At 36.7% G+C, this 13189-nt stretch overlaps 1 protein-coding gene across 3 annotated transcripts in view; it reads left to right on the plus strand.

Moving 5' to 3' along the window:
• HIBCH (3-hydroxyisobutyryl-CoA hydrolase) overlaps nucleotides 1-13107 on the plus strand; it is a 41768-nt gene extending 28661 nt beyond the window's left edge. For 2 of the 3 annotated variants that reach the window (XM_054069327.1, XM_054069328.1), the window contains exons 10-12: nucleotides 1309-1367; nucleotides 2163-2244; nucleotides 6014-6355. In XM_054069327.1, coding sequence (XP_053925302.1) covers nucleotides 1309-1367; nucleotides 2163-2244; nucleotides 6014-6340 — 468 coding nt within the window. In that variant the 3' untranslated portion in view covers nucleotides 6341-6355. Of the gene's footprint in view, nucleotides 1-1308; nucleotides 1368-2162; nucleotides 2245-6013; nucleotides 6356-7536; nucleotides 7567-12466 lie in introns of those variants that run through there. The other variant, XM_054069329.1, reaches the window with a different exon arrangement.
• Nucleotides 13108-13189: the final 82 nt, after the last annotated feature.

The following is a 13189-nucleotide window of genomic DNA, read 5'->3' on the forward strand; positions in this document are numbered from 1 at the left end:
TCTTTCTCTGTGTTTGTATGTAAGTTTCCATCCGTTAGCGTGATGATGCAGAAAATATATCGCTGCTTAATTTTCCCCCCATCATTCTGGATTTCTAGCACACTTTGCAGAAGACAAAATAGATAGCCACTAGCAAACTGGGAGTTGTACAGAATGGCAAGTGCCATGTGGGGATTTAGCTTGAAATTGAGGGATTATGCCAAACAGAAAACAGGAGTGGAACCACTGGCCTAGTCCAGAGGCTGCAGAAGTTATAGTGCCAGTTATTAAGTGCTGCACTGCTCACTTGGAAGTAGATCTTATATTTCCATCCCAGAAACTTTCTCTTTATTGACCTTAAAAAATATTCTGCTAGCTTGATGCTTTTGATGTAAATTTTAGCATTTTTTTGATGCAGACCATCTGCAGTCCACATTTGAAGCCTGAATTTAAAGGTTCAAGCTGTTCCTTTAATTTCTCAAACATTTTATATGTTTGTAACCTAGAGATAATTGAAAGACATGAATAAGCAATTATCAGCAGGATAAGTATCAGCAGAGTGCCGATATGTTGTAGGGAAAGCACATGAGATCTTAAAGCAATATTTTCAGGGGGAGAAAGGTGCTGTTTTCCCAGTGGACAAAGCCATAGTTCTCAGTTGTGATTTTGGAGGTGAATATAACTGTATAGATAATACTTAATTAGTATTTGTGTTAGCCGCATATATGGGCATGAAAAGGTTTTCACTTTGCAATTGGTTTATTCAGTGACTGTTTCAGCTGTTTTGATGTGCATTGTGATTTTATTTAAAAAAAAAAGGAATTTCTGGAGTCACATCAGGATTCAGTGTATTCAGTCAGTCTGGGTATTGCTCCCCAGTTGTCTGGCTTTGAAGTGTGCAGCGTCTACGCTTATTACTTCTGTTCTGGAATTACTAAGTTCATATATAAAGATTACTTAGGAAAATAAATGAGATCAGCTGATTTATATCGTAGTGCTGATTATTGTGACAAAATAGAAAACTACAAAATAGGAGTGATCATATGTTGCAGTATACTGCTTTACAAGATGACATTGAATGGAAAAGGAAACTGTTTATTTTTAGTTATTAGAGCTGAAATGACAGGGAGGCTTTCTCAGCTTCAGCTGCTGTTGGTGAAACATCTGTTTATGTCCTAAACCCTTTAATACCAGAAGACCTGAAAAATTTGACAACCTTTTCATATAGGGCCGACAGATAATATTTCTCTAACACAGTCATTGAAATTTGTCACCACTGGTAAGATTTTCAGTCTAAAATAACCAAATATGTATTTGCTTTTAAAATAGAGTGAAGATGATCAAGAAAAGGAGTTTGTGCTTGATAAACATATGGAGAAGATTAACAGGTATTCAGCAATCTGTCTTCTTTTTTATTCTTTTGGATAGAGAACATGAAGTTAAATCGAATAACAGTATCAGTGTTCCACAGATAAAGTGATAGAAATTACATTAAAGTTAGTAATGTAAACTTTCTTTTCTTTAGGGGCCTTTATCTGAAGGTCAATATATATTTCACTTGTCAGTATATTAAATATTTGAGCATATTCGCCCGAGTCATACACCATTATATTAAGCAACAACCTTACAGCAAACTAAAATGAGCATTTTCTATAGAAATTGGATGGGTGGTTGTGAATAATTGTTCAGTTGGACAGGAAATGTTACATAGCACATTCTTACTAATTGGTATAAGGCCATTTCTATGATTGTTTGGAACTTCTGTGTATCAGAAATGAAAGGAGACATAAGTGAGAGTGACAGGAAGCAGCTAAAACTCTTGGAGGAGGATGGCAATAACTAAGTTGAGACAAAAGGTGCTGACACCAAACCACTAGAATGGAGCTGATACCTAAGGATTTGATGTGTTATAAAAATACATATGAGACTTATGGTGGTAATTAAAGTTTCTGGATAAATATCAGTTTCCACCTGAGGTTTATTGAAATGCTAGAGATTTGTAAAGGAAGAGGCGATGCCTGTCAACTGAGTTACTTTAAAACTGAACAACAGGAAACACATTGCCAAGAGAAGCAAATCAGCTGGTTACACTCTGTTTCTAAGTTTGGTGTTACTAGCACTTCATAGAAAAGAGGAAGGCTTAAGCAATTAATTTCTTTATTAACCTTTTTTTTTTATATTAGTCTTTTTTCAGCAAACAGCATGGAGGAAATTGTTAAAAAATTAAAGCAAGATGGTTCTCCTTTTGCCATTAAGCAGCTAGAGGTAACATCTTCTATGTTATTTTTGTTAGAGATTTTAAGTCTGGTTCTGTACTTTCTTATCACAGGGCAGACTTTAGTCACCTTTTAATATAACTACTGATGTGTGACACCAGTAGGATGCTGGGCCGAGATCCTCAGGTTCTCACATTTAGTCCTGTGGGATTGACAGTAGTTCTGCTCAGACAAGAATCTTGCTCTGTAGTACTACACAATGCAAATACTATCATATGTTGCATAAAATTATAATCTAATTAAAGAAACCAAATTCCGTTTCCCCTCTCCTCACAATCAGGGGAATGTTGGTGAAAAAGTTTCCTTTTATAGCTTCTCATTTAATTGCCAAGGCTTGGAATAAAGCAGTACCAGTTGTTTGTTATTCTTCCATTCCAGATATCTCTGTTAGGTAGACAGCAAGCAATTTATCATCACAAAGTATCTTTTGATCTTTTTAATGCACCTCTGAGTGTTGGATGTAGTCACTAGTCAAAAAAATGTACGGTAGTGTTACACACTTAATACACGCTTCAGCCTTAAAAGCATGAAGCAACTTATATTCATTTATAAGTAATGTGTGTATTTTCTTTTTCTTCTGATGTATCTGTATTCAGGTGCCTTGTCAGTTTTGTCTTGGAGCTATTATAAATATTTCTTACAAATGTGGATAGAACACAAGCATTTTCTAACAAAAAGTTTGTTTTAACTTTAGTTACAGCTCACAGAAAAAAATCCTGCTCTTGTAGTGAAGAAAAAAAAAATACATCCTCATAGAATTATAGAATGGTTTGGGTTGGTTGGGACCTAAAGATCATCCAGTTCCAACCTCCCTGCCTGGGCAGGGATGTGTTCCTGCTGGATTAGTTTTCCTCATGGCCTCAAGCCAACCTGGTCTTGAACACTTCCTGGGATAGGGCAGCCACGGCTTTCTCTGGGCTACTTTTGCCAGTGCCTCACCATCCTTGCAGTAAAAAATTTCTCATTCCTAACATCTAATTTAAGTATCCCCTCTTTCAGCATAAAACCATTCCCCCCTCATCCTCTCACTCTACTCCCTGATAAAGAGCACCTCCCCATCTTTCCTGTAGGCCTCCTTTAAGTACTAGAAGGCTGCCATAGGGTCTCTCTGGAGCCGTCTCTTCTCTAGGCTGAACAACTCCAGCTCTCTCAGGCTGTCCTTGTATGGAAGGTGCTCTAGCCCTCTGATCATCTTTGTGGCCCTCCTCTAGACTTGCTCTAGCAGATCCATGTCCTGCTTCTGCTGAAAGAACATCATCTTAGGACTTTCATTTGGGCATAAGGAATTTAAGTTTATTATGTCGTATCACATTAGCAGCTATGCTCCTGTCCCAGTTTACAAAAGATGCATTTTGGGGTTTAGGTTTTAATTAAAGATTTAACATTTTTGTCACTGGGACTCTCAAACAGATTTATAAAAAGGAAGTTTTAAAGTTATCTTTGTGCCAACCAGTACACTTAGTACATTGCAAGAAGTTTAGCATATGTACTATAACAGCAAAATTGAATGAAAGAGAAAGCTAATTTTTTCCCCACTTTTATTCAGATTTCATTCTAGTTAAAACCGAATGTGCTTGACTTGCTTCCTTTGTCTGCAGCCTCATAACTCAGATCTCCCTTATTACAAATAAAAAAGTTCATGTTTCCATATTTAGGAGGTTTATTTGTTTCATATTTTTATTTAGTACTTAGAACTATGTAATAACTTTGAAGATATGATTTTGTGTAACTAAACTTTTCTAATTCCTGCACAGAAAAATGTCTGTCTTGTTGCTCCTCCAGTTTTCTTATTTCATGTCTTTAATAGGACTTCATAGCAGCTTTTTTCTTTCATGTGTTTTGTAAAGGAGTGGCTGTCCTTGGAGCTGACAGAAGTTCCTCAACAATTGTCTGTTGTTTATTCTGTTCAAGAGATGAACTCTGTTAATATAAGGTGTTTCTGTCTATACAGAAATTTGTGGAGAAAAAAACCCAACTCCCCACATTTTCTACCAGGTGCAATGCTTATTGGTGCGAACAAGTGTGTAAGTTTTGGCCAAGTTTCTAACAGCACACATTTTGTGCTAAGCATTAGGATTAAGCAGGCTCGTAGGATCAATACTTCATTTCTTAATTAAGGAAAGTGCATTTGTGGGGAAAAAAAATGTTGAAAAGGGATTCAGGCATAAATCTGGCTTTCTCCAGAAATTGTGCACTGGTTACCTGGAGGTTTAATTTTACCATGGAAGCAGAATTGTAAATTATACTTAATTGTAGTTAGAGGAAGAATGGTGGCTGGCAATCCTAGCACCTGAGCATTTTACACCACCTACAGACAGAGCACTGGCCTGCTGTCACATTGCTCAAAAGGAAGAGAGTTCAACTAACAGGTTAGAGCAGGGAACATGTAGCAAAACTACAACAGTCTGATTTTATCAGACAAAAAAATGTCTGTGACAGCAGTTTGCTGACTTGTGTGAAGGAAGTAATTTTCCTCATCACTAGCATCACAGTACCAACAGACCATATGTATGTCCATAAGATGATAGTTTCCTGTCACTTTGTGAAATGAAGAGTTTCACTTTAATGTCCAGTGAAATGGGCACATTCAAATGTTAAATATAGAGATGGTGAAGGATTCAGTAACAGCAATGTGTGTGCTTATTTCTTTGTTTCCCTGTCTATTTATTATGATATGTATTACTAGGCTTATGGAATAAGCCTTGACTGAAAGTCTAATAGAGATGCCCTGAGTTGGAGGTACACGCCAGGTACACTCACACCTTGGATGTACACGTAACCTTTTTGCATTGATAAAATGGAACTACTAGTTCTGCCTACAATAATAATATGCTGATACCCCATGCTATCCTAGGTATTCTGTTCTCTTCAGTCTACAGTACTTCTGCTTTTAACTTTCAAAACATGCCTGCTTAGCAGGCTTTCATGCAGCCGTTATTCCAGCCCTTTTTAAGGGACTCTCCTGAGTCAGTGCCACTTAATTCAGTCACCTTTTGATAGTATCTTACTGGAATTTGGGTCTATTGCAAATTCAGCTTGTAGCTTCCAGGACCATTATGTTGAAGTCAAGAGGGTCTCAAAAATACTGGAATACATGTCAAATACTACTATGAAGACTTGTTTGCATTTTAGTACTCCCTGCTTCAGCCTGTCCTATCTCTCTTCAGCTTATTCCCTAGCACTGATGCCCTCCTCCTCTCTGTATGGAGAATTTATTTATAGATACATGGGTGACTCATTTTTCTGCCATTTACACCTACCCATTTTCTTGCCTTGTTCCTCTTCCTTCAGCTTGATTTATGTCAGTGCCTCCTCCACCTTCAACCTCATTGATATGCCAGGATAAGGTAGCTGCTGGATGCACTAGGGTAGTTAAGTGCTAGTTTCAGATCTTCCTCATTTCAGTGCTTTCTTTTGCCAGAAGGACCTCACAATTACCATTTTACCTAGGGAACCATCTGATTGCACTGTACATACTGTTTAACCTGGTCCTGAGCAAAGACTTTCTAATCTAGATGACAGACTATGAAACTCAATGGAGAAAAGGTCCAGTTCAAAGTTAAAGCCAGCAAGTAAGTTCATTTATTATGACAGCACAGAGAGGGAGCAGGAGGAATACGTATCACTTAAGTGAGCCCAAGGAGAAGAGTGGTGTCATTTACTTCACAAGGTTTAAAATGCAAAAAAAAAAAAAAAGACAGACTTGTCAATGTGTCTAAATTGAAGAGGATAAAAATAATTGTTAACGTCTTCCCCAGACTATTAATAAGATGTCACCTACATCGTTAAAGATAACTCTCAGACAACTCAGAGAAGGAGCTTCCATGAGCTTACAAGATGTACTCACGATGGAATACAGGATGAGCCAAGCATGCATGGTAAGTAAGCAGATGGGCTGCTTGTCTCTTCAGCCACAGAGGAGTAGCAAGTCAGACAGAGACTACATTTTATATAGGTTACACAAAAGGCTCACAATTTACAGGTTTTCATTTTCAGTATCATCTTTCTGTGTTTGTAAGGGTGTCGTTTCTTTTTCCAGTTCTATGTCTTTATATGCAACTCAAGTGATGGTCAGAAGGGAGTGATAGGGAGCTTTTTTTAAGAAAAATATAATAATGTTACAATGTAGAAAGTTTGTGTTTGGACCATAATTTTTAAAATGGTGTTCTTGAACAGATTTCCTATTTAAATTACTTAACCCTCAGTGCCTCAGTTCCCATCAGCAGGATGGGAATAGTTGTGTATCACTGCCTTTCAAGAGGGCTGTGATAAATTTATTGAAGAAAACGAGATTATAGCATTATTTTTATTAAGGGCTGAGTAACTTGGAATACACGAGGAAGTGATCCTTTCAGTAGAACAGAGTTGCTAACTGATTATTTGAACGTCTTCCTCATAAAGCTTCCTTGTGGCATTGTTATTAGTTTTGTCAACATTTAAAATAAGATTTTTATATCTCTGATTTGTGACAGATAATGATAGTTAGTTTTAAAAAAGGGTGAAAATGTATCTAATTCTGATATATCATAGTGCCTGGTCGTGTCCTTGCCATATCATTCCTGAAACTAGTATTGTTGCTCCATTGCTAGTAAAGCATCCTTAGGGATTTAAATATTATATTTACCTTCATGAAAAATATCCAGATATTTCCAGGATTCCATTTGTCTGCAAAGTGTTCCAAGTATGCGCAATCATAGAATGATTTGGGTTGGATGGGACCTTAAAGATCATTTGTTCCAGCCCCATTGCCACAGGCAGGGACACCTCCCACTGGATCAGGTTGCTCATAGCCTCATCCAATCTGGCCTTGAACACCTCCAGGCTGTGGCATCCATGACTGCTGTGGGCAGCCTGTGCCAGTGCCTCACCACCCTCACAGTGGATACAGAGTAAATACATCACAATTCCTGAAGATTGGCCTTTCTCTGAAGAATTTCTGATCCTGCACACCTTCATCATGCAATTCCTTAGAAAAATCTATGAGATGTAACACAGAAATATTTTAAACACAACTTTTGCGCTTGCTCTGAGTAAAAGTTGGCTGATCAACTACAGTTAAACAGACCTTGAAAGATTTAGGGAGTTGTGGCTGCATGTAAGCAAGAGAATATAAAGCCCTTTCATAAGTAAAGAGAAGATAATACTAGATTAGAACAATTCAAGCGGGATTTAACCAACTCTTGAAAACATGCATTTCAAGCAGAAGTGGGATAGGGAAAGAAGGGATATAAAGATAATTTGCCATGTTACAGCTTTTTTTTTGTTTTTTTCAATCTTTCAGAGAGCCATGACTTCTATGAAGGGGTTCGAGCAGGGTAAGCACACACACCAGAAGCATTTCTCAGACTTAGTAATATGCAGACTAGCTGTTGGCTGCTTCTCTGGAGGTTCAGAGAAGTGCATGTAGCAGTAGCCCAAAGGACGCTTCCTGGCTTGCTGCAGTTTTTGGCCATACAGGAGGCCAATAAGCAAAGTATGTGATTTGTTTCGAAGTGCAACAGCCATATTGTTTCCTTGTGTCATCTCAGTTTACTAATGTTATTTATCCACCTGGTAACACAGCACCATGAAAAGGTTTTACCAGTTTATTGGGAAAGTTCAAAATACGTGTAATGCTGATAGTAGTGAGTAGCTATGTATATTGTTTATGTGTCTAGGTTTAGTGTTGCTGCATAGCTTGTTCAGCCAGCTATAAGAGAGTTTCAGACTCAAAGTCATGAACAACTGTCTAGAAATTGTTATAAGAGACTACTTTCAATCATGTCCAAAATATATCTGTATAAAAGTGTCTTGCTATTAAAAAAACTATATATGTAAACTTGATGTTAAATATTTTAGCATTTTAAGGCATTGGCCAAGATAGAATCATAGATAGTGGTAAAAGTAAAGCAGAAGCTCAGCAAGTTCTAGGGGACATCTTGGGCACTTGGAGTCTGTCCTTGATTCTAGCGCTGATTAACTATGCAGTTTGTCAAACCCAAAGCCACGTCTGCTAGAAACCATAGCAATTATTTACGTTCTGTTCAGCAAAAGATGAAACAAAGCACAGGCACTTCCTTTTCCAAGGAGTGTACAATAGAAGACATTTGGATAAATTAACATTTTAGGGTTGAGAGAATGTGGCTTTTAATTCACACATTTATATACTGCACAGCATGGAAAAAGTTTCTGATTTTAATTAATTAACCTTTAGTACTTATTAGGAATGTCTCCTTTGGAAATTTTACCACACATTTGAGAAGTATGTAGTCTTCATTGTGTTGCTTATAGGGACAAAGATATCTTAGGAATATTCCTAGGATATATTCTAAAATCACAGTATAACCTGCTCAAATGTAGTTATTCAGGAAGTGACAAACTCAGTCTGAGAGTCAGATAAATGCCAAACCAAATTCTCCCTTGTAATGCACAAGATCATGAAACCATCTGGGGATGCGGTAGAGGACAAAAGCAAGTCGCTTGTTTAGTATGGCCAGTAAATTACACAAATTGCTTGTAAAGAAAGAAGCTGTGAGAACTGCAGTTGGGAAGCTTCTCTTCTACATAAGATGAATGTGGCAAAGGCTTAATTATACCAAAGAACTAAAAATACCCACCAGAGATCCAGCCTGCATGGAGGGGATTGCTAAGAATAATAATTCTTTTCTTGAAGTACTTTGGCTCTGCTTACTGCATGTATCTTGTTCTCAGATTTGTATTCTTAAGATTATTTCTCTTGTTTAAAGAGTGATACAGAGTCTGACTCAAGATAATTTTTGCAGTTGGGTCTGATGTCATTGAAATAATTATCCAATAAAGTGCTGAGAATTGTTTTTAATAGGAAGTAAGGTTATTAAGTACTTCACAGGATGAACCATAGTGAATAAAAAATGAAAATGATGAAAACATTAATTAAGTAAAACATTAATATTAGCTTTTTCTTTATTGAAACATTACATTCCAAAGCATTTAAGAGCCAGCTGTTGACCATTTGTACCACAAGAGGGTCTACCACAAAGTAAAGTTAGGATCTAATAATCAGATTATAGTTTTCTGAAGATTTTTTATGGCAGCAATGGCCATAGGGTCAGGTTTTAATAACAGCTTTTATCTGCTTCAAACCATACTTACTAGCGTTTCTATTAAAATTCTGTTTAAAAGCTTTTAACACTGCCTTAACCTGGGGTCAAAATTTCATTTCCTTTTCCTTTTAGCCAGTTCTCTTTCAACTAGACTGAAAATCTACTGGTAAATGTGGTCTTTGAACACCTTAGGAATCCATTTTTCACCTTGATTTGTGGACTAATATATAAACTAAGAAATGCATAGCTCTGAGTAATTTTCAAGAATTTTGGTTTTTTTAATTCTTGCTGCATAAGAAAAACAGTCATCTTTGGAGCCAGTGCTCAAACTTATAGACTGCCATCTCAGCAGCCTAGGGGGATGAAAATGTGTTAAATTAGCCTCCTAAATATTTGTGCAAGAATGTACACTTCAAATGAAATTGTAAAGGCTGTCTACATACTGCTGATCGTGCAAAGATCTTATTTATATATGGCTTCTGCCCTCACTCTGCAGTGCTAGCAGCTGGCAGATGTGAGCTATATCCTGGGCATACAACCCCCTACAGTTACTGAGCAGGTAGAGAGATTTCGTTGCAACTTACAGAATTTCTGGTGCTTAGAAATATCAGTGTTTGGACTGTGCTGAATGAAGCTAAGCAGTAGAACACTAACTGAAGTCTGGTAAAATCACTGGTACTGAATAGAGGGGCTTTGTTGGTGGTGGTTTGTTGGGGTTTTTTCCTTTTTTGCTTGGTTTTTTTTGGTGTTTTGTTTTGGTATTTTTTTTTTTTAAGGTAAAAGAAGCCCTTAACACAAATGCCTATAGTCAGTTACTTTTATCTTAATTAAACTTCCCTTAGCCTAGTTTTGCAGAATTTTTGTTCTGTTCTTGTAATGATTGATATCTCAAGCTGGGAAAACACAAAATATACAGAAATTAATGCAGAAAGGGAGTATTGTCACAATCCTATTGGAAAACAAATACTTTAACTCATACAAAATTAAAGATTTCATTGGAGAGACCATTATGATCATTAACTAGATCAAAAGTGGCCACAGATCCAAGCAGAAAGATTAATTTGATGAGTTAATCTAGAGTGGAGAATTATCCACTATTACTACTGCACGTAAGAGTTGAAGCTGTAGTAGTGGACACATGGACTTCTTTCCCCCACTCTAATTTAAAGCATCTCTAGTCAGTGTTGTCTTTTGTGGATAACAGTTAAGATTATTTTGGCCAGATTGTGAACTTCAACTAAAGTTGAAGAAAATCGTTAGGTAAGTACTACTCCAATGGAATAAACATAGCTGATTTGGGACAGTGATATAGTTTGACCCAAACCAATCAATGGCTTTACATTACAATGTTTAGAATTAACTTGTAGAATCTTAACTTTTCAATGAGCTACCCTGTTGAATGATCTAGTGAAATCATTGTTTTACAGCACATTTCTTTTAAAGAATTGCTCACAAGGGTTCTACTCTCTGTGGAATCACAGCTTCTATCTATATAATGGGTTTCTTTTCAAAATTATTGTTGATTTGTATCTAAGGAGTCCTAAGTCCTGTACTTGCAAGGAAATGGGTGCAGGGCTCCCATTCTCTTTTCCTCTTTGGGAGATGCCAGCTGTAGAGTTGTGATGCTTATATGTCTTCAGCTACAGAAATATTAATTAGTGCAGCTGTCATTTGTATGATATTTATTTTATAGGCATTTACCAAGAGTTGGTTATAGAGGGAAAAGTTAAAAAGAAGATTTCAATTCACATTTTTTTTTACTATGAACTGCCATAATGCCTGTCTTTTGAAGAGACACAATCTTTAGTTGCGAATACTTTCCACTGAACTTAAAATCCTGCTCCTTTCCACATGTCTTATCCTGAATGGTTCTAGTTCAGGCACCAAGAATGAAGTCTGCTTAAAAATACACCACAACTTCCCAAAATACCCAGCTGTTATTCTTCAACCTATCTAGTCTCTATGAGCGTCTACTGCTCATATGTCTTTAGAATCATCCTACTCTGAAATCTTCATCAGAACAAACAAACTTCACTTTAAAGCAAAAGAAACTTGAAAGATGCTTCCCGCCTGCCCTCTGTCCCATATATACTGTGTATCATGTTGGTCAGGAAGTCTCCCAGGACAGAGGTGCATCTCCAGATCAGATGCTGGCATCACTCATGTGAAGGGAATGTGTTTTAAGGAAGGCTGTTGAGTAGTCAGTGCATCCTCAAGAGCCACTGTTACTCTAGCTGTTCATTTTAAAACTATAACATTTTCCCATTTTGAATAGCACCTTTATGGGTTTTCTTGGAGATGGAAAGGCGCTCAGAAGGACAGTTTGGAATTCCATTCATATTGTTCATTTTTACACATAAATAAACTCTCTTATCTTATTGTTGTTTGCTAGTGCAGCTGTGCTTGCTAACAAGCCTTCAACGTTCCTGTGATACAAGGAATGCTTTTTGAGAACTGATATTTTCTTATTATACTTTTACATGTGATCCATTCACTGATGATTTTATCTTCAGTGCCGTTTCCCATGACGCAGCATAAAGTACACATACTAAGATTATACAGATCTTCACAGTTAAATCTACATTGGTCTGCAGTATCTGTTGGTTTTTTACAAATGAATAGTCTTGATTTTCCCACAAAGGGGCTCTGCTTTACTCTTTTCTCATTGGTTATTTTATTATTTTATATGATGTGTTTAGCTTTGGGCATTTAACACCTACTTTGAGTCATCTCCTATACTCTACAAAGAGTCAGATTTTGCAGAAAGATGTGAAAGCCTTTCTACAAAAGGAGCATCATGCACACTGTTTTCAGTTTCACATGAAAAACAGAAGACAGGCAAGAGTAGTAGGTCTAATAGAAAGCACTTATTTCAGGACTATTCCTTCAAAGCTTGGGCTACTCCTGAAGTGATCCACTGTTTCTTGTATCATCAGGCAGCTCCCAGATATGTCTCTACACAGATCACAACTCAAGAAGTTTTATTACAGAAGAAATATATATATATTACAAAAACTCTATGTTCTTATATAGATATTGATTGGGGCATATTGATTTTTCTCTGCCACTGTATTTGTCTTGATGCAATCTTAAGTCATCTTGATTAGGGAAAGTTTACAAGTAACCTTCATGTTTTTATACTCCACCCAACAGTGCTGATTGACAAAGACCAGTCCCCCAGATGGAATCCAGCTGCTTTAGAAGAAGTCAGTGATGAATTTGTGGATGATTTTTTTAAGCCACTGGGAAGCAACGATCTCAAGTTGTAAAGATCAAGCCTATTGACATCTTATAGATCTGCTTAATGCCATGATATAAAATTTAATAGTAGTGTGTTAAAGTTTGACAAGATTCTTTAAGCTAGCCTGAGATTTGTAAGTCTAATTTTTTGCATTCAGGAACTTTCTCTTTGTTATGCTGCCATAATGACAAAATAATCATATCTCAAATTACTTCAAGGCAAATTAGGCAAATTGGGTTTTTTTCTGCTTTAGACAATGATTAACATTTAATTTTTTGCGTCAACTCTTAGTTTAGGATGAACCTTTAGGGAAGACAGCATAGTTAAGGGATGACCTAGTAAGAAAGAAGTTAGGAGACTTTTGTGTTCTTGCTACTGTCACTATCTGTTGAATTGGGATTGTGCCTGAGATTCTTTGTTATACATTGAAAATAAAATATACTTAAAGCTTTGAAACAGTTGGGAAAATGTAAGACATGCTAAATCCATAGTGTTAAGTAGTCTTAAATAAAGGGTCAGACTGACGCATTATTACCACGAGAGCAAGAAATTGTTCCATTTATTTAACATTTGGTCAGTATTCAGTCTTGCTAGATGTAGGCATTGTTTCAAATGTCAAAATATTTCCAGAG

The sequence above is a fragment of the Cuculus canorus genome, chromosome 6 (genome assembly GCF_017976375.1).
Source record: "Cuculus canorus isolate bCucCan1 chromosome 6, bCucCan1.pri, whole genome shotgun sequence".
Taxonomy (NCBI): domain Eukaryota; kingdom Metazoa; phylum Chordata; class Aves; order Cuculiformes; family Cuculidae; genus Cuculus; species Cuculus canorus.